This window comes from Lagopus leucura, unplaced genomic scaffold, assembly GCF_019238085.1.
Source record: "Lagopus leucura isolate 7727_CA_CO unplaced genomic scaffold, USGS_WTPT01 Super-Scaffold_100014, whole genome shotgun sequence".
In the NCBI taxonomy this organism is placed as follows: Eukaryota; Metazoa; Chordata; class Aves; order Galliformes; family Phasianidae; genus Lagopus; species Lagopus leucura.
Genome location: NW_024962268.1, coordinates 3,466,541 through 3,487,860, shown reverse-complemented (window position 1 = coordinate 3,487,860; position 21,320 = coordinate 3,466,541). Strand labels below are relative to the sequence as shown.

Below are 21,320 nucleotides of genomic sequence, written 5' to 3'. Positions count from 1 at the left end.
AGGAGGAGAAATGTTTGATTTTTTGAAATTCTGTATTGGTGCAGTTCACAAAGAACATTTTCTTTTTTTTTTAAACCAAGACTGATTTACTGCTATTCATAATGTTACATAAAACATTTTCTCCTCAGAAGCTAAACAGAGTTCCTCTAAGACTGCATGCTGGAAGCCATAGAAAGCTCAATGTCAGGAACAGTGTCCCAGATGCTGCTCACCATGTTACATTACCACCTGCCACTGTCTCCCATTGCTGTCATAGTATGTCCAGCCAGGCCAGATGGGCAAAGGTGATATTCAATGGGGTGAGACTTCCTAAATCTTTCTGTTCACTCAGTAGTACAGCCTCATGCTTTTTCCTGTTCCTCACCCCACCCTTTCCTTTTTATGAAAAAGGGAACAACACTTATTTTTTATCCTCTAAGACAGCTTTTCTCCTCATCCAAAAAGGCTCCCAACCCTTCCTTCTCTGCTTTTCTGGCTTCTTGGACTAATTAACCATGACCATGCTAGGACAGGCCTCTTGGGAGAAAATTGCAGAATTGTCAGGAGCTGCTCTTCTGCTTAGGTCAGCCCTTCACCATGCACTCATAGGTTCCCACCTTCAAGCCACATTTGCTTCTACTCTTCACACGTTTCCTCTCCTTCCAACTCACTGTTAAGTTTGTCATCTCGGAGTAATTCCTATCATAAGGGCCATTTATGACAGTCAGCAGATTTACCCAGAATGCGCTCCAGGCATAAAGAGGGAAAGAGGGACAGTGAGAAACTTGCTTCAAAATCAGGAGGTGGTTTAACCAGCCACTGAACTGCAGCCTCTGGCTCAAAGACGCATACTGTCCTCACCCTCAGAATGTGCCAGTGGAACAAACACGCCTGTGTTCCCCAGTAGATTAAGGCTTTCACTCAGAACAGAGCACTTATCTTTCTTTTTCCCTCCTTTACTGTTGATAAAACCATTTGGATGCAATGTTATCAGAGGGAACATCTGAACTTCTTCCATTTGTTTCTTTTACTTAAATACGTTCATCCCAAATATTGCTATTTCCTTCTCTAAAGCTTGTACTTTGACACTCACAATGACAGAAGTTAACCATCTGCCCTGCACAGTGTTCAAACATTTTCATTCTCCGCCTGCACAGCAGAAAGCCATGTGCATTACAGAAACACCACCCGTACAGTGCAGCGTCTTTTATAGATACTGAGACAGGATATTCACTGTATTCATCCCTAATCTATTCAAATAGGTCACCCAGAGTTCATAACGCCACACAACCACTGCCAGATAGGGTATCTGGAACACAGTATTTTCTCAAGTACTTTGAAAAAGCATGAAAAGTGCTTTTTGAAGGTACGGATTTAAGCAGTGTGTAAGTCAGAATCTTGATCTCTCCTGATTTATATTTCTGTTTAGATGTCACACCGTATTTGTTAAATGCTTTTCCAATTGTTCACATCTAACAGGAATAAGAAGAAAAATGGTAGAGAAAACATCGCAGAATATTTTAGCCACTGGCGTCAGGTCCCTACTCTTGAAAGCACGTTAACTTAACACACAGAATCAAAAGCTAAGATTTGCTAGCTACAATTCCTTCCATCCAGATGAATGGAGCTGTTGCTGCTGACTTTAACAGGACAAGCTCAGGGATGAACATGTAAACAGCTGAGCCTAAGAGATTGCATTCCTTAAGTTTTAGGAAAAAGGCTATTAATGAGGTCCTTAGAGACATGGGTGCGTGTTTCCTTACAGTGCACATCATGGAAAACTGTCAAGCCTGCTGAATACATGAGCAAGTCAAACAGAACAAAGCTATCAATCTCCTCTCACACACCCAGGCACTTTCCCAGAGTGGAGGAACAGGTCCGGTTTGCTACAAAGCACCTACTGAGTGGTTCTCACACAGCTTCACTCACAGAAGTGGCAGGAGTCCATCTGTGACTCCTGTGCAGGTATGCCAAGTTTATAATTCAAAACACTTCTTCCAGCCTCCAACCCTGAAAATCCACCACAGGGCTCCAGCTCTCTCGTCTATTATTTGCAGCTGTTTAAAAATTTCTGCAGATCAAGTCACAAGTCTTTAATTGTTCAGCAGGTTTACATCACAATAATTTAGTGAGCTCTAGTTAGAAGTCTAACCTTTAAAATAATTGAACATAGTTCACAGAGAACACTGTAAGCCAGCATGGCTAACAGCAGTGAATTACAACAAAGGCTCATTTTTATCACCAGCTCAAGCACTTTTGACTCTTAAGACATGACCTCTATTCAAGTCAGCATTGCACTTTAAACTCATTAAGCTACTTTCCAGGACGTACTATGTCAGAGTACTTCATCACAATTTCTGAATATGTGCCTTGAGAGAAACTTTCCAACAGATGATGCGGCAAGAGAAAAGCGCCTGAGGTTATTCAGTTTTTTTGGCTCCTTGATCAGACTCCTCAGAGTAATACGGTCATCACAAAAACATTCTGCAACACTGACTCAATAGTATTTCAACATTTAAATGTCAGACGTGGATAAAAGCAGCATTGTGTAAAAGCTCTAACAACTGTTATTTTAGAAAGTGCTTTATCAGACATTACCGAAGCTGTACTTCTAAACAATGCAGTTTTCTTGTTTTGCTTGCATGCTCTAATGCTCCCCAGACAGAGTATTTCTAGTAGGCAGCCCTGTGAAAGGATTCACTTCAAGGTGACAGCCATTTTACACTCAACACACGGTTATTTCTAAAAGTGATGCCTAGATTTCTGAATGCCTTGTGCCAGATACGTGGATACCTACAGATCAGCCCATCGTAGTAGATGTCCTTCTGCAGCAGGAAGACATCCCAGGGTCCAGCTCCCTCCCCATTCTGCTGTGACCAGCCCCAAATCAGCCCCAATCTCAACATCAGATGCCTGCTCCATCCATGGTGCACACTTCCCTGGAAAAGCAAAGGTAGAACTATGTGGCTTTGAACTGTTAGAGGCATTTAATAAAAGTCCTCTGAAGTGTTCTGGCCATGCTGGGGGATGGGGGGGAGGGAGGAGGGCATGACACCCACCCCCTATCTTTCACCTCATAGAGAGAACTACTCTGCTCAGCCTGTGGGGCTGGTACCTACACACCCTCCATTGCACCCACTGCTGAGTCTTCCCAGTCCAGTAGACAGCCTGGGATGTCTGAAATGGCTGGCAACACAGCTCCCATACATTTCAATGTTTACCACATCCGTCTGCTGGGAGAAGAAATCCAGAAGTTAAGGGTTATCCTGATACTGGCACACTAAGCTGCTTTGTGACTCATACTACATTCTGTTGCTCTTTACTACCCTTCTAAAGGCAGTTTTCTGAAGTCTGAGACTTGAAACTAAAAGATAGCTAAAAGAAAATAATAATGAAATAAGTAGCAGAGAAAGATCAAGAACTTTGTTCAGTTTCAAACAAAACTGAGAAGTGGGAGACCTAAAGGCAATATAAGGAAGTAATTCCTTCAGCATCTTGTTAGCGCTTTGGCCAAGAGTTCAGTTTTTTCCCGACTTTTTTTTTTTTTAATCCAAAGAACTGAACCTTGTCATGCCTACCAATAGAATGTAGCATTTAGTTTAACCCAATTAAATGCTTATTGTATTTTGATACTCTGCTGGTTAAAAGGGGGCTATTTTCTGTACTGTTCTTAAAGCTTTCTAGAAGACCATAAAGCCACTTTCATATCAGTTTTATTTTCAACATTCGTAATGCAGCAAGAACAAGAGCAGAGATGCTAAAAGACATTTGATCTTCCTTGAAAACACTCAAATGGTCCTTGTACTGTCTTTTAACCCTACTCCCAACCATTCCCTTAAGTAAGAGAAAGTTGAAGACTCAGAGTACATCCTGCCCTTCCTTGTTTTACATTTTTTCTTGCTGCTGAACCATAAACCTTCTTAATGCTGCAGGCATGCATGTTTTTAATAATGGCCACCTTGCTCATGTCTTGAGTTACACGAGAGGCTACGGAGCACACAAATCATTAATTATTAATCCAATCATTTTACCAAAGTACCAGCTAAGCAGGATCTTCACAGAAGATCCAATTCCTTCAGTGTCATTCTGTTCACAGACGGCATAGAAACAGAATATCCAGAGAGCCTTGTGAACTCTGCCTTCAGAAGAGAGGCTTCTTTTCAACATATGGATACTGGCTGGAAATATTGGATAGGTGTTTCATCTTTGAACTTGCCAGGAACTACAGAATTAATGAGAATTCAGCTCTGTAATTAAGGTACCTATGTTTTTAGAAAGTCTGTGAAACAACAACAGAGTTTGACCACAGATTTTGAAATTTAATGACAAATAAGAAAGGAAAAGTCTTTATTTAGAAAAGAACCGATACAAATGTGTCTGTAGTACAGAAAAGGCCAAACACAAATTGCATAAAATAGCCTTTTGCCAGTATACAGATTTTGGCCTTGATTTTAGAAAGCAGAACCAATATAAACAACAGCTCTGCTGACTCTTGTGGATATACAGTGTTTCAGCAGCCCTTCACAGACTTCAAAGGTCTCAATCCAGCAGCTGCTGCCTCTTGCCTCTTCCTGGTCATCTCATGTTATTGAAGGCCTGTCCTGTTACATGCTCCAGTTACCCTTCCTGCTTTGCTATTCTTTTCACACTGGAACAAAGATGTTTAATTTTTTCTTAGATATACTCACAAAGATCTAGAAGAAAATTACTCTTTGACATGTTCTCCTAAGAATTGAAGTAATTTGTGCTGACATTCAAAACATTGCTGCAACCTCAGCCAGAAAAGACTGCAATTAAGTTGGTTCCTACTGGTCCCAGGCACTGAGGACTCAGGCAGACCACACCTTACCTAGCAACAGCCCTCTGACCATACATAACTTTTAAAAGGGACACTAGATGTTAGAAGATTTCTGGATTTCCTGTTTATACCGTAAGAATGTGTAAGCCCAGGTATAAATAATACCACCTGGAACAAATTACTACTTCAAAAGTGTGTTTTCTCCTATTACTTTGTCTAATGAGACAATGTGTTAGCAACCATCATGTGACACTATTTTAGCCTTGAGGAAGTGGGGAAAATGTTGAAATTGGAATCACAACAAATATATTTATTTAGCAGCAGGTCAAGGTCTCTGTCTGAGGGACAGAAAGCAGCAGGAATGTTAAGAAATTATCTGCCAGCTTCATGAACTGAATACAGAGATATGCTGATATCATTAATTTACTCTCACGTTTCTCAAGACTCCAACTAAAGCATAAATCCTCCTAAAAGGAGATAGTGGCTACCTTCTTTATAGCTGTCCACATTAAGCTAATCACAAAGTTAAATTGGATATCTTGGGAGGAAAACACGAGGAAGGAAAAAAACAAAAACAATTTCTAAAAGCAAAAATCTGCACACAGACCTTTCACAGCCATTGATACTAAATCAGAAAATGTTTTCCCCATCCCAAGACTGTGATCAGCATAATGCAGTTTTGATTTTTGCTTGAGAAAACAGCTAAAAGAAAGCACAACTCTGTAATTGGGTGTATCGAGTTGATTGTTCCTGTTTTCTGATGAACATCCACAGAACAGGGAAGTCCTAAAACCCAGCTCTAGTCACGAACCCCCTTGAACTCTGTTCCAAACAGCACAGCTGAGACCAGGATCTGGCATTCCACCAAACACACTGCTAAGCAAATCCCACATGACCAGCTGTGCATCGCATAAAGGCAGACACGTTCAAGTTAAATGTTCTGTGCTTTCCTTTGTCTATAGCAAGTGAGGTGATGCAATACGTGGTTGGGAAGTTCTCAGAAAAGGAAGGCAGCTCAGCTCCTAACACTCACTAATTCCATATCATTTCAGAGCTTTCTTTACCAGAGAAAAGAGGCTTGATGCAATCTGTAGATGTTTGATGTGTATCTTAGTATTTGCTCAACCTGGAGGAACTTATTTGACAGACAGGCTTTAAAGTCACTCCTACAGATTGTAACTTACTAGACATTCAATGCTTTCTATAGGACCCATGGTGAGTCTTTTGGGTGGGCAAAGCCCACATGCAAGGGAGCCAGGAGAACAAGTAGCCTGTGATAGGTTTTCCATCACTCCAGCACACCATTCCCATTCTTTTTTATACGCAGAATCATGGCATCTCAACCCACAAGAGTGTTGACCACACCACACAGCTTGGTGCCTTGCTAAAGGTACACTCAGTCCTGCTGAGGATGTCACTGATGAAGACATTATAGAACATCCGTCCAGTACTCACCCCAAGGGACACCACTACCACTGCTTTTCCCTGTTGCTGACACTGTGATGTGAACACATCAGTGTCCTGGGCTTATCCGCACCATAACAGCCCGATCTCCACACAGCAAAGGTGCCTGAGTATAGCAACAATTTCTATCACTTTCACATATGAATTCTGCTTCTGCCACTATGACAGGCAGATGGTTGGGTTGCAGAACATGAGAGGTGTTGAAAAGCACTGTTATAAAGGTAACTTTCATCACAGAGCTCATTTACACCTTTATTTACTACACCTAACTTTATAAAATGCTACGAATTTCTTTGACAGTGATCAAATTTTAGAAATAGATAGGTGCAATAGATGGCAGAAGAGCACAAGCTGTCAGACTAGAATTATCATTTTCCTTGAGGGGCAAACAGCTCCAGTAACCAAAAGCCTTAACAATCCAGGTGGGAGCAATAAGAACCAGAATCAAATCCAGGCTCTCATCTCCACTGCCACATAATACAATATGAGCAGTCCATTTCTGCACCTCAAGCCTTTAAAATACATATTTAAAATTGCAAATCTACAATCTTTCTTCCCAGGGCAGGATACATGTTTGTCCTCCAAGTACCTGGAAAGTTACAGGTGCAGTTAAACATCATCCTGCCAGAACAAATTTGTACTCAGTGCACACTGATAACTCACTTGTCAACACTTCTCTTCTTGACTCAAAAATGAAAGCCTGCAAGATTTTCCTGTTCAAGTTGGTAGAGTTGTTATACCTGCAACTACTGAAAGACTGCTTCTGAGCTTGGACCTGCCTAGGATTTACAGCTATTGAAGCTGTGTGAAATCCTTCCTAGGTCATCAAACTTGAGATCAACGCTATTAATTCCCTGCCCCTCCTCATCACATTTTGTCTCTGTCTGAAAAACTAATTTTAGGCTATGGTCATCAAGAAGAATGCAAATTGTGTAGTAAAAGCTGTGCAATACACTAAGTGACCAGGGACATGTGTTGATGCTACTAGGAAGACAACTACCATCTCCATTGTTTATCTTATGGCTAGTACAAGATTAGTTCTGCACACACACATTGTAGGCAATTACAGCATGGATATTTTGGTCCATCATTTACCTCTTCATGAAAAGAAAGAAGTACTTTCATTGATTATTTTCTCATCTAAACTGTTATTTAAGAAATCCTCCAATCACCTTACACAAAACAAGAGCCTTGGCAGAGAATACTTTTTGTTTGGGCTCTGAAGAAAGCACTCCTTTGCACATGCAGTTAAGTTTAATCAAGTTGTACTACCTCAAGAAAACACGCAAGTCACTGAACTTAGCTAAAAAAGCAAACATATCACTTAAACTTTCCAAATAAATATTTGGCTTAAAGAATCTTTTCTCATCAGTGTTAGATGTGGGATAGAAGAAATTATCCTGAAACTTCCCCCATGCTGTATGACAAAGTGCATGAACAACACAAAGAAAAAAAAATAAAATCAAGCAAAAAGTGAAGCACAGTGGCTGTTTTCACAGCCCTAACTTGAACATGGTGGCAAGAACTTGAGGGTTTTATTTGGCCTCAAACAGAAGCCTGCACACCCAGCATTCATGCTGTGATTTCACACTGTGATTTATTCCATCATTTACATGCCAGGTTTCAAAAACCTTGCCTGCTCTCAGATGTGTAGGAACAGCACATGACTTACTCAAACAGTGTAGGACTACCCAAAGTTTTACAGCAATAGTTAAATCTTCCAAACACCAGCCAAAAGATGAATCAGTATCTTTCCACCTCCAAAGCTGCTGTCACAGGTTCTTTTCAACAGTAACTTCATAGGATTCCCTTGAACAAGATAGAAATCTACTCCTTCCTACACAGCTCAGCCCTAAGCCTTCCTTTGCCATCACCAACATACGGATGTGGAAGTTCTGACTGGTGACATGCAGGGAACCCCGTCTCCACATCCTTCTGCAGCCTGCTTCCCTATTCCTTGGTAAGATGCCTACAGTGCCCTGATGATTCTGCTATTACTGATACTTCAAAAAGAGTCCTTCAGGTTATATTAATATTAACCAGGAACACACACAGTGCAGAATGAGGCCATCTGATCTGATAGGCAGCTAGGCTTACAGGTGGAACATAAAGGCAAGTTTTCTTCTGAGTTCCTCCACAGATCATCTAAATTGCAACAGAGAAAGTATAGCAGAAATGAAAGTTCCATGTGCTATCGTGGTGAAGCTGAACTTAAAACTGCACCAATGTGCGGGTGTCAGAGACCAGAACTAGCTTCAAACTGGTCACTTCTCTATTAGAAACAAAAACTTCCTTTCACAAGGGGGTACAGCCTAAAAGAAAAGGAAAGCTTTAGGAAAGAGCTGGTTCTGAAATGACTGTACTATTAGCTTCAGTGCATGTTATACATTAAGTGCTATACAGTTTTGTGTCCAAAAAAAAAACCACAAAGGTCGCATCCATCATTACTTGCAGCATGACCTGACAACTATACAGAGAGAGCAGTGACCCATAACATGCACGAATTACCTCAACATCCCAATGAGCAGGTCAGTGCATGCTGTACAGAAACAGGAGTTCTCTCACAGTGGCACAAAGGTTTCTCTCTCCTTCAGATCTTAATAGTAAGACTTTTCATATGCAAATATTGCTATCCAAGCGATTATTTGGATGGATTGATACTGCTGACACTTGCAAGAGAAAAGTGCCAGTTGTATGACTATCTGGAACAAAAATGTGTTTAATTCAGTAGTCTGCAGTCTGCTAGGTGATAAGCATGCCTCCTGATCAATAATTGAGGAATGAGCTATTTCACAGACAGGTATATCACTGCCTATTCAGCCAGATAGGATTCTTCCTAAGAATTTAATCTCATGAAGCATCATACTTTCAAACATTTGGCCTTGATGCTTGCTGCTCTATTAGACACAGGGCAGAGAGAGGGGAGAGAGAACCCAAAGTTCATAATCCACCAGGTATCAATGGCCTGCTGCTGAAGAATGATTTATGATGAACCCATGCAGACCAGGTTACCAGGAAGTATCTTAACATTTGCTGCTTGTAGTCAGCTAGTCATACAGACGTATTACAATTTTACATATTTGTGTCTAAGAACAAAACCTTAAAGACTTCCTTTAGCGTGAAAGAAAGAGACTGAAAATAGAGCATCTGAATTGCACTGACTCACCCACGAGCTCCCAAGACTGCACAGGTATTACTGCCTAAACACAAAGAAATAGCAGCAGGCAGCCTGGCCAGCCCTCTTTTTATGTTGAGCCTTCATATGATGTCTCCAGGGTGGGCTTTAAAGCAAACACCCATGGTCCCTCTGTCCTGACAAATGGCACATCTAGACTTTTCTGTAGTGTAATGGTACCACAGAGTTGTTAGCTTTAGCTGAACCAGTTAAGTGTTTCAGGGCTTGACCTTTTAAGCATATTAAACTGCATGTGCATTTTCTCACAACAGCTTCCAACTGTGATCTCATCAGTGACCAATACTGCAAATAGCCATTGTAAACCAATTTAATAAAACTACTACAATGATGGGGGCAGGTTTTGAAGTCTAAAATGGATGGCTTGATTTTCTATTGTATAAATAAATCCTCATTCTTCTCCAGTTCCATTTCAAGATTTCTCAGAAGAAACTCCCACAGTAGTTTTTCTTCCCTGTCTCCATTGTCCTTTCATTTCAGTATTTCACAAGAATTCTTCTCCTGATTAATGGATGAGTAAGAAAAGTGAAGAAGCAAGGCTGGCAGGTATGATTGAAATTGTAGTAGATACTGTAAAAACTGTTCAGTTTCTTGCAGAGAGGCGAGATGAGGTACCCCATAATGCAAATTCAAGCTTAGTACTAGAAGTTGTAATTTCCAAGAAGCCAAGAAAAATAGCACTTGCTTAATTATGGATGATTATAACCCTCATCAGCCACAACAGTTTTACTGTAAACTCAACTTGCATTAATGCCAAAGCTTCAATCACAGTTTAAAAACCCTCAGACCCATATTCTCATTCACAGACAGGTAAATGCATAACTGCACAGAAACAAGCAGCAGCAAAAGCCAAACTTGAGGCACAATCTGAGATAATCTTTGGAAAAGAGGATCCTGTGGCAAGATATATCTGTTAGAATTTGCCTTATCCAATAAGACAACAACGTGCAGCATAGCTATTACTCATCCCCTACCTTTATCTTCTAAAGGAAAAAAATTCCTAAATGATACTGCAAAGGTATTCATGTAACTACTGGTGAGACTCTGTTCTAAGAAGATATGTTTACATTGCTCTAAGGAAGAAAATCCTTATTCTTGGTTTTATTCATCTCAGGAGTTTAAAGACACTGGAGACTGTTCATTTGTGCTCTACGTTTTCTGTAAGCAACACATTTCCCATAAAGACAAAAGTAATAAACCCAGTTATATACGAACAATGAAAGCCATTATTTATCCTCAGATGTGTGATTTTAGGCAGAAAAGAACTGACAATCTAAAAGGACAAAATGGTTTGTTTTTTTTTTTTTCCACCCAGTATGAAATACACCCTCTTCAAACATTACTGATCTCTACAGGTACTACAGGCCTACTCATTGTGTTTAAAAAACAATTTCCTATTCTGTATACTTATAACAGATGCTGTGCCAAGCACAGAAGGTTAATGAAAGATAGTTTTTATTAAAGCCGGTTATTGTGCAACTAAGCGTGCAAACAGAGGTCTAGAAAGCAGCCAGAAGTAGACATCCACCATTTTAATTAACTTCAGCATTAACTTGCAACATGAAATTTTACTATAAAACAGTATTTGATTACAAATACTGCCAAAGAGCATAGCTCCTTCCTTAGTATCTTATATAAAACCATGTTTTGCCCAATTCCTCTGCTAATTATTGGTTATTTCTGTATTTATTCCTCTTCAGTGTGGGTCAAAGTGCACCGTTTGCAATCTGCTGCTTAGCTGTTTTTGCAGCTATCAAGTGAATGAAAAAAATGCCTTGCTTTACCAATTTCAATTGTCATTGCTATCTATAGAGCCATCAATACTAGAAGATGCCTCTCTGTGCATTCAGTTTTAAAGGAGGCAAAGGAAAAAAAAAAAGCAAAGCTTGTAACTGTAGATAGATATTAAGTAGAAGAGATGCAGTTCTCTCTCCCGGGTTTCACCCAGGAGGGCAATGGCTGCAGCTCTATGCTGTCTTACAGTCCAGTGCTCAAAGCACCACCCTGACAGTCCCTGCCCTGCCAGCAGCGTGGGGGATCTGCAGCTGCTTCTCCACTGGCCCGAGTTGTACCTGAAGCACATGAGGCTGTTATTCTGATAAGGCAGCCAGCACCCAAGCCTTCGAGTATGGATCAGTCCCATTTTGCCATAGCTTAAATTATGGCTCTGCTATTCTCTCTGATGTTATGTTGCTTTCTAGCACAGCTGGGTTTGTTCAAGCTCTGTCATTACAACGAGGATGCTATAGCTGCTGGAGCAGAAAGGTCAAATTATCAGTGCTTTTCATTCTTCCTCTATGTTACCAGCTGAGCACCTTCCACACCTCAAACAGCCCCCCAACTCGCATCACTCATTTTACGGGTAAGAAGGGACAGGAGCTGCACAGCTTTAAGATACAAGCATTCCTGCTAATTTCACCATGTTTTCATGCAGACTTATTCTAGGATATTTCCACACTAGTGATAGCCCCTTCTAGGGCAAAGAATCCTGATGCAACTGAATTATCCCCCAGAAGCTTGCAGCAAAGGGAAAAATCTCCCTCTCTCTCTTCCTCTAAGGCCACACCAACCATTTGACAGCATCCCCAAGCCTCCATCACCACCCTCCCTTTCCCATCACCCTCCCATCCCAAGCAATCTCATCCTCTTCTTTGCCCAACCAGCATCATCTATGTTGTAAATAAACTCAAATATTCTATCTATGTTGTAAATAAACTGACAGCAAGCAATTCCTCCTCTTGTTCATTTAAAAGAAGCAGTTTTTTTCTGCCAGCTCATCACCACACACAGGAGGGTACTCAGCAGCATGGTGCTGCTGCACTCTCAACCTGTGACATTTCCCCTCAACACTACCACCAGGGAAACACAAGGTCTCCTATGCTGCAGCACTCATACACAACAATGGCAATTAACATTAATATTCCAAAACTTGAGATCCAGAAATGCTTCCAGGTACTAATAGCCCTGAAGTTTCTAGCTAAGTGTTTGATGTGAGCCCTGTCACCTGCGAGCAAAACTAAATAGTGCTTGGAATGCCACTAGTAGCACAAATCCCTATGAAAGTAAATAAAAGAAATAGGAGGGGAGTGAGCAGATGCTAATTGAATTCACTAATTGTAAAAACAATATGCTCATGACATTTCAAGGGTTACTTCAATTACTTATTATTTCTATCTTGTCAGAAGCCAATAGGATGTGTAGTTGCAATAAGTGGAGGAGGAACCTCAGGTGAAAATCAAAGCTTGATTCAGAGGTAGGTTTCCTCACTCTGTGGAAATTATCCTCCTCTTAGCATGCCAGTGGAACCTTGCTGCACCCCATTCCCTTCCTCTTGCCAGCACTGATTCTGCAGTGACTCCCTGATCAGACTATTCAGCTCACTAAACCACTAGAAAACTAACTCAGCAAAAGAACTGCAGATTTCCTGCCAGTGTAGCCAGCTGACTCAGCTGACCAGACGCAATCTCCTGCAACTGCACAGTGGAAGCAATGGGAGTGCACAGAGCAGGGCCAGTGTCATACTGCTGCCAGAGAGGACTGTCACCTTAAATACACAAACAGGGAAAACACCTACATAAAGAAAGGAAGAAAGAATGAGGGAGGCAACACTTGCCACAGCAAATGGGACAATACAATGAATAGGAAGATGAAGAAAGAAGGGCTGACTTCTTTCAGCACAGCAGTGCCTCTAGGACAAGTTAAATGGCAGCTAGCTGCCCCCACAGCTGCTCGAAAGGCAGCTGTCAGTGCCAGACAGTGACTGAGAACACTGTAGTCTCAAAGCCCAACACACTCTTTTGTTGGCGATTCCTGACCGAGGTACCCTACGTTGTTCCATTCTAAGAATTCCATGATTAGTCATCACACTGATACTTCCCAGGTTTTATATCTTGTATTTCTAATTGTCATTGTAAAGGTTTCCTTTTGTATACAGGAATTTCTAGGAAAGTCATCCAACTGGAGATTAAGAATAAAATGCAATCAACAGATGCAAAGCAAAGTGGGATGGTTTACCAACAGAGCATCACTGACACAATAGAGCATGCCAGCATCTTGGAAAATTCTGTCCCATCTCTGAGCATAAACTATTGTATGGGAACTGCTGAGTCACAGCCTAAACCTCTGATTGATCACCTGAGGCAAGCAATGATTCAGCCACAGGAGCACAGGTGAAGGCAATTCACCTGTGCTGCCAGAAGGGGTGGAGCCAGGCTTCACCTCTCCTAGACCTATTTAAGAGCTGGCTACCAGTAGGGAAGGATCTCTTCTGGAGATTCACTGTGCTGGAGTTTTGTAAGTGAGCCCAGTATATGGGTTAGCTTTCTATCTATTCTCTTTTTGTTATCATAATCTACTTTGCCTAACTCTCTTGTTTATGTCATAATTATAACATCTTAATATTCATTGATTATACAAGCATACATTTACAAACGATAATGGCAGCAGTTTGAGCTATTCCAAAAGCACAAGGGTATTCCACCTCACTTTCTTGGTCTGTAATTACAAAAATATTGCTGAATTAGTTTTGATAAAGAAGAATAAATGTGGTGGTATAGTTGTGTAGGAGTAATAAAATCCCTTGTCCTTGCAGATCAGTGCTGCCACTTCAAAAGAGTAAACATGACCAATGTGTTAGAGGAGTAAGACAAGGAGTCCTTGTCTTACTGCTCTGCCTGCACTTGCCACACACTACCACTAAAACACTCAGCTGGTACAGATCATTAACCCAGTAAGATCCCAAGTGATGATCTGCCATCTTAGCAATCCACATCACTCCACAAAAGTGCTGGCATCAAGAAGGGAAGAGAACCATGCAGCCAGGACAATAAACATTTCCCCAGTCTATCACATGAGCCTGAGGCATCTTACGAAACCACAGACCTAAGTTTCAGCACCCTGCCCTTCATTGAAGCTGGTCACCACAGCAACTCCAAAGAGATGTTCTTGACTTTTTAACTCTTTCTTTCAAGGAAACTTTCCATACTAGGCATTTGTTTCTCATACTGAAATGCTAGAAATTCCAATACTAACTTAATCCCATAGTTGTTTTATGTATCACAATGTTCAGGAAAACAGCATGCCTCAACTTCTGTATTTAAAGGCTGTGTGATGATGTTTTCATTTACTTACCTTTTTGCTTCTTCTAAGTGACAGAGGTACTCATAAGCAATGTTCTGACGTCTCCTTTCATCCATCTCCTCAGCTGAAAGCCTTTCATCATCCACAATAGCTGCAAACAGAGACCCATATCAAGTTACACACAAGTCAGGAGTGGTTTAGAGAAGTTTTACTGAAAGCCTATGCAAAGAAGAGAAACTAAGACAGACTAAGTCTGTCCTCCAGGAAAGTGGTCATTTTTGGCACTCAAACATTTAGACCACTTTTTCCTCTTGGAGGGTGAATTCCTCAAGTTCCACTAGCTCAGACCCAGGAGGTCTCACATTTGTCTGCTACCTGATTTGGGGGCATGTATGAATTCTTATGCAGGTGGAGCTATGTGTGGGAGCTGACAGTTTCAGCTCACACGTACCTGGAGGAGTTTGGGGACCACCCAAGTGAGCATTGGTAGAGGAACTGCCCCTTCAGCAGCAGAGATAGAAATAATGCACTGCAAATATATCTCAAGGCAACTTGGGAGCCAGCTGCAGTTTCAGCAAGCTGTTAACCTGCAACAGAGCGAGCTGCCTCTCACTGATGGGCCCTGTGATAAGAGCTGTAAGCAAATGAAAGGGCTGTGGTATTCATACTCCTTACTGCTGAACCACATCACTTCCTATTAAGGAACCTATTAAGAATGACTCTCCGCACCTCTCCAGCTGGAAACATCCCTGATCATTAACAACTACCCCATGACTGTTCTCCCCCTTCGTAGGGAACACAGGCCCTCTTGTGAGCAATTCAGTCCTCCCAGAAGTTCAAATGTTTCCAGTAATTAATCTAAAATAAGGTCACTACAATACTACAGACTTCTGTCTAAGTTTCAATCATAGCATGAAGCTTATGCTTAAGGAAGCCTTCAAAAACCAGTTACCAAAATGGCACCCTGTTTGTGCTGGTGCCTGCCAGCAGAGTTTGACCTATCCTCCATCATGTTTCCCAACCACAAATTCCAAGTCTGTGCCAGAGCTGACTAACTTACTGCTGTGTTTGTGAAGTGGAAAACAGAGCAGACCTTGCTGGAAAGCAAGACTTGCGATCCTACAAGCAAGCTTCTTCACATCTCTGATCTGAATGACTGCACAACTGCAGCAATGCTCATACAAGTAAAGGGTGGGGACAGACACAAACAGGGCCAGACACTTTCTGCATAATCCTACAAGCTAAGACCATCAAGAGGTATACTCCATAAAAAACAGATTCTCTCTTCTCCAAATGCATTGTTCAACCCGACTTTAGTTGAACTGCCATGAAGACCATGCAAGCCACAAGAAAGTTTTCATCATTTCCCTGATGCAACTGCCTCATTTAGTAACCACTTTCCTGAGCTGATACGAGCAATTTGGATAAAGGACACCACGATAAAGCAAGAATCTGTGCTTTACAATGCATACATTGAAAGCTGAACCTAAAGAAAAAAAATGGGTGATCCCATCTATTTGAAGTTAATGAAAAAAAATAGAGTCAAGTAAAATCACTTCCACTTCATTTTGCGGTAGTGATATTTAAAATACTTCCTTCTCCAAATGGACACCACACCTAGGACAGACCCCTTTTGCTTCAGCACACCAAGAGCCTGTGTTGCCAAGCAGGAATACACTGAGCACACACTGAGCACACACTGAGTACATAAGAAATGACACTACTTGCCCACACTGGACTGAAGCTACTATACATTTCTTAATTTATCACACAGTTGCTTTGAACTTTGTTGTTTCAGTTTTAATCATCACAAGAATTGATGTGTCTCATCTTCGTCTGCTTTTAAGATGGGTTCTTCCTAATTACACAGAAGTTTCATGAACTGATAAAACAAATGTCTTGCTCTGAGTCTCTTTCAAGTCTGATATCTCAATAAACATGACTCACTCTAAAGAGAGCTCTCAGATGCTGTAATCAGGTCACTGTGATCTGAAACACTAGTGTGGAGACAAACGTGAGGCTCAAGTCATAAAACACTCAACATGGCAAACTGGCTGTGGAGCTCTGCCATCCTCATCACCAGCTTGTCCAGAACAGACTGACCTCACATCCTGTCACTGTTCTGCTGGACAGGAGTCTTGGCTCTATGAGACAAGGGCAAAATACCAGTGAGCCACATGTTCAGTATTAATACACTACTTCATTACCTGTGCCAGTGAGCTCTGGAGTGAGTCTTCAGGCAGCACTGCTGACCCAGGGGTACAAGACCCATGGATGATGGCAGTTGCCATCCATCAGAGGAGTCCAGCCAATTGCCCTGACTTGTTATGGCCTGTCAACTGTGATGTGACAGGTGGTACTGAATCTGACCTTGGTCCTTCTTGAAAGACATGCATCTTTCATTTTTTCTTCCTCTGAGCTCACGCATTTAGTTGCTCCCACCATTTACCTCTGCCCTTCGAACACAACCTGCCACAATCAAAGCAGCATAACAGGTAGCTTATCTGAAAGTGGGAGTGAAAAACCATACAACTCGCTTGATAAACATCATTCTAGGAACTTACCTGAACAACTTTAATACTTTACAATCTAGTCTGAGATTTACATATCCACAGGTCCCTCCCATCCTCAACAAGAACATACCAGAGGGAACAGACCTTCCTTCTTCATTAAAATTTTTTGTGAATATCAACTCATAGGGTGGCTGAAGGCAATGACAGACAGTACAAGACTGCTGTAGTCTTAGAGAACCTTTCAGCAATGAGGGAAAAGGATAAAAGTAGAGAAGTAGCTGATAGACACTGAAAAGTAAATAACATATCTTCTAGAACAGGTACTGTATCAGCAGCTCAGAAGTCAGAAAGTCAGGCATCCTTCCTGATAGGTCAAAGCATCTCGTTATGTGCTGAAAGTGAGCTCCAAACAATCAGAGTATGGGGAGTGCCAACCCTATACTGCTTATGCTAGGAAGAGTCTCTTGCAATATCACCATGTGGTAAGATCCATTTTATGCTTTGTCTCTCCAGCACATGCTGGGTTCGGAGCAACAGCACTACCACAACAAACAAATTATTGCAGGCACTTTCAGTAACAGCAGTGATAAACCTCAGGATAAAGGCAGCACCAGGATTAAACTGCAGAGGAAATTAATTTGAAGACTTTCAAAATTATGCATCCTTAAGGTTTACTATACTGTAGCATTTGTTTGGCAAAGGCTTCAGTCTTTGACTATAGACTTCAGCATGTATCTTTGGGTATACCCATTCACACAGAGTTCAACACACAGATGATCTTGGTTTTACAACAGAGAACTCAGGTCTCTCTGCCAAACAAGGCACTTATCAGTCAGAAGGTAGGGAAGAATTATGAAATATAAATGCATTCTGCTTTATCAGTAGCTTCTTGACAGTGCTGATCTGCAAAGATTGCTATTATAAAGGATGTTACTGGGACAGAGTAAACAGGGCTATGTTTCACCTGGAGACCTCCAGCTCACTGGTATGGCCAAGCAGGATCTGGACAGATTCAAAATGTTACTGCTGAAAAGAGCTAAATGACACAGAACAAGGCACATGTTCACTACATAGGAGCTATAATATACTGGAAAAAATATATTTCTAAAAATCACACCTTATGATTCAGTATACCAGCCTGTGGATTTTGGATTTGGAATTCAGAAAAACATCACAATTATTTCCTCTAAGAGAGAATGTTATGAATATATGAACAAATACCAGTACAGTGCTTAAAAGCTTCCTATTTCATCTCATTTAAGATGTTGCCACTCCATCAGCCAGCATTATTACATACAAAAAAAAAAAAAAAAAAAAAGAATTAGATTCCCTCATTACAGAGGCTCCTTCCTCGAAAAACAGTGAAGAAAGAGTGTGTAGGAAGCATGGGGCAACCAGCAGCATTACAGCTCAAATTGTCACAGTTTTCAACAAAAATGAAAATAGACTTGCTGTGGCACACAGTATGATATAACAATTGTCTAAGCAAACTCTTCCCACAGTTACTTCAGTTGATTCAATGGAAAATAAAGTGGCATTCTAAGAACTATGTTATATATTCTCCTTCTACATGTTTCCTCCACTTCCCAACTCTGTTTACACAGCGCTATTCTGAGTTACTATTTCCATCACCTGACATATTGCAGCTGTGTTCACTTTTATTTAAAATATTTTGCTATGGAGTAGCACCTCCATGGAACAGTAGACAAAACATGTTTCAGGGCTGGGGATTGCAAGAATTCCTTCTGATGCTCTCTGATGCAAGGACAGCTACTCCCGAAGTGCCATGTGCACCTACATATGACGTGTCCCAAGAAAGTTTTTCTGTCTGAATCAGCATGAAATAGAGAGCACTTAAGTGCTTTTAGATTGAGCCTAGCTAGCTGTCAGAAACGTTACCACTGCTTATGAAGCCTCAATACAGTTACTGAAATCTGCGACAGGATTAGGTGCTCAGTGGCCGTAATCTTGAAAAACAGCACCTGGAAAGAGAGGCAGAATTTCAGGTTCTCATTTGCTCAGCTTACACAATAATTTCAAGAGCTCCACAGCTGCCAGCTATGCAAATATTGCCCTCTTATTGTAACCACGACAAAGATTTTGAAGGTCCCTGCGTTAGATATAATCTGCATTAGCACTGAGTTTACCATATTTTTCACATCTATGTCTCTATACTTAATATGACAGTAAATGTTTTTTACAGGTCTAATCCACAGTGACTTTCAATCTTCCCCATGGATACATGAATTTTACTTTTAAATGAAGCCAGACTCAAACCTCCTATAAAAGAACTAAAGAGCATAGAAGAAAAACAAAAAGTTTAGTTTTAATTTTTGAATGTAAACTTATGGAATATTTACAGAATCACAGAATTGCAAGGTTGGAAACAACCTGCAAGATCATCTAGTCCAACCACCCACCCATTCCTATTAGTACCACAAGCACTAACCCATCTCTCGTAGCTCCTCATCCAGGCGCCTCTTGAACACTGCCAGGGATGGCAACTCCACCAGCTCCCTGGGCAGCCGTTCCAGTGCCTGCCCACTCTCTGAGAGAAAAAGTTTCTCCTAATGTCCAACCTAAACCTCCTCTGGTATAACTTCTGGCCGTTACCTCAGGTTCTACTATTTGCATGAGAGAAGAGGCCAGACCCTTTTACACCACAACCTCCCTTCAGGAAGTTGTAGAGTGCAATGAGGTCTCCCCTGAGCCTCCTCTTCTCCAGACTGAACAATCCCAGCTCCCTCAGCCGCTCCTCATAAGACTTGTGCTCCAGACCCCTCACCAGTTTTGTTTCCAGTTTCTCTGGACATGCTCCAGGGCCTCAATGTCTTTCCTGTAGTGAGGGGCCCAAAACTGAACACAGTACTCGAGGTGCGGCCTCACCAGAGCTGAGTACAGGGGGATGATCACCTCCCTGCTCCTGCTGGCCACACCATTTCTAATGCAGGCCAGGATGCTGTTGGCCCTCTTGGCCACCTGGGCACACTGTGGGCTCATGTTCAGCCGAGCATCAACCAACATCCCCAGGTCCCTTTCCTCTTCACAGTCATCCAGCCACTCATCCCCAAGCCTGTAGCACTGCATGGGGTTGTTGTGGCCAAAGTGCAGGACCCGGCACTTGGCCTTGCTGAACCTCATCCCATTCACCTCAGCCCAGCGATCCAGCTTATCTAGATCCCTCTGCAGGGCCTCCCTACCCTCAGGCAGATCAACACCACCTCCCAGCTTGGTGTCATCTGCAAACTTACTCAGGGTACACTCAATCCCTTCATCTAAGTCATCAATGAAGATATTAAACAGGATGAGCCCCAGTACCGACCCTTGGAGGACACCACTTGTAACAGGTCTCCAGCTGGACTTAACTCCATTGACCACCACCTGTTGAGCACGGCCCTCCAGCCAGTTCCTTATCCAACGGAGGGTAAACCTGTCCAAGCCACGGGCAGCCAGTTTCCGCAGAAGGATACTGTGTGAGACCATGTCAAAGGCTTTGCTGAAGTCTAGGTAGACTACATCAGCAGCCTTTCCCAAGAAAAAAGAAAATTCCAAGTTGTTCTGGGATAGCAATTTCCAAAACAGATTTTATTTTCTTTTAAAAAACTGAGGCTGGGAAAAGTATTATCATAACACACATAGCACCAGTTAAGGCTTCCTGGTCATTCATTCATACTTAGACACGATTGTCAGCAGTAGCTCAGGAACTGCACATGGCTACTTATAGAAGGTAGGTACTTTAACAAGGCATTTGCCACAAGCGTACCAGAAGACTTCTCATACTGACAAAGGGAAAGAAGAGGATCTTAATAGCCTGTGCCAATTCCTCACAGGTTCCTGACATCAAAGACATTTTCCCATAGAAAGTGAGAAATGAGCAAGGAAGACAGTGACTTTTGGCACAACAACAGTGATCGGTACAGGACAGAGAATCACAGAATGGCTTGGTTTAAAAGGGATCTCAAGGATCATCAAGCTCCAACCCCTCTGCTGCAGGCAGAACCACCAACCTTTGCATAGTAATATATACAGTATAGTACCTCAAAAATCCTCTTACAGTAACAGAGAAGAGTAAGTTTTGGAACTGAGGGAGAAGGAAAGAGATAACAAACTCCAATGAAATGCTAGAATAAAGGTTTTTGACCAGAGTATTTGTTGAACATCATCTACATCTCATTTCAAAGTACCAGCTGCGTGCTATCCCAAGAGATGTGTAAAGCAGATGGCAATATAAGAAGGCTGGCACAGTGACTCACAGTCCTTGCTCAATGGCAGGAAGTTCTGCAAATTCTGTGGG

At 41.7% G+C, this 21,320-nt stretch overlaps 1 protein-coding gene across 6 annotated transcripts in view; it reads right to left on the bottom strand.

The window, feature by feature from the left end:
- The window catches only part of IQGAP2 (IQ motif containing GTPase activating protein 2), a 119,210-nt gene that overhangs the window by 82,975 nt on the left and 14,915 nt on the right, over nt 1–21,320 (bottom strand). For all 6 annotated transcript variants that reach the window (XM_042875150.1, XM_042875151.1, XM_042875152.1 and 3 more), the window contains exon 2: nt 14,565–14,664. In XM_042875150.1, the coding sequence (XP_042731084.1) occupies nt 14,565–14,664 (100 nt within the window). The remainder of the gene's footprint in view (nt 1–14,564; nt 14,665–21,320) is intronic.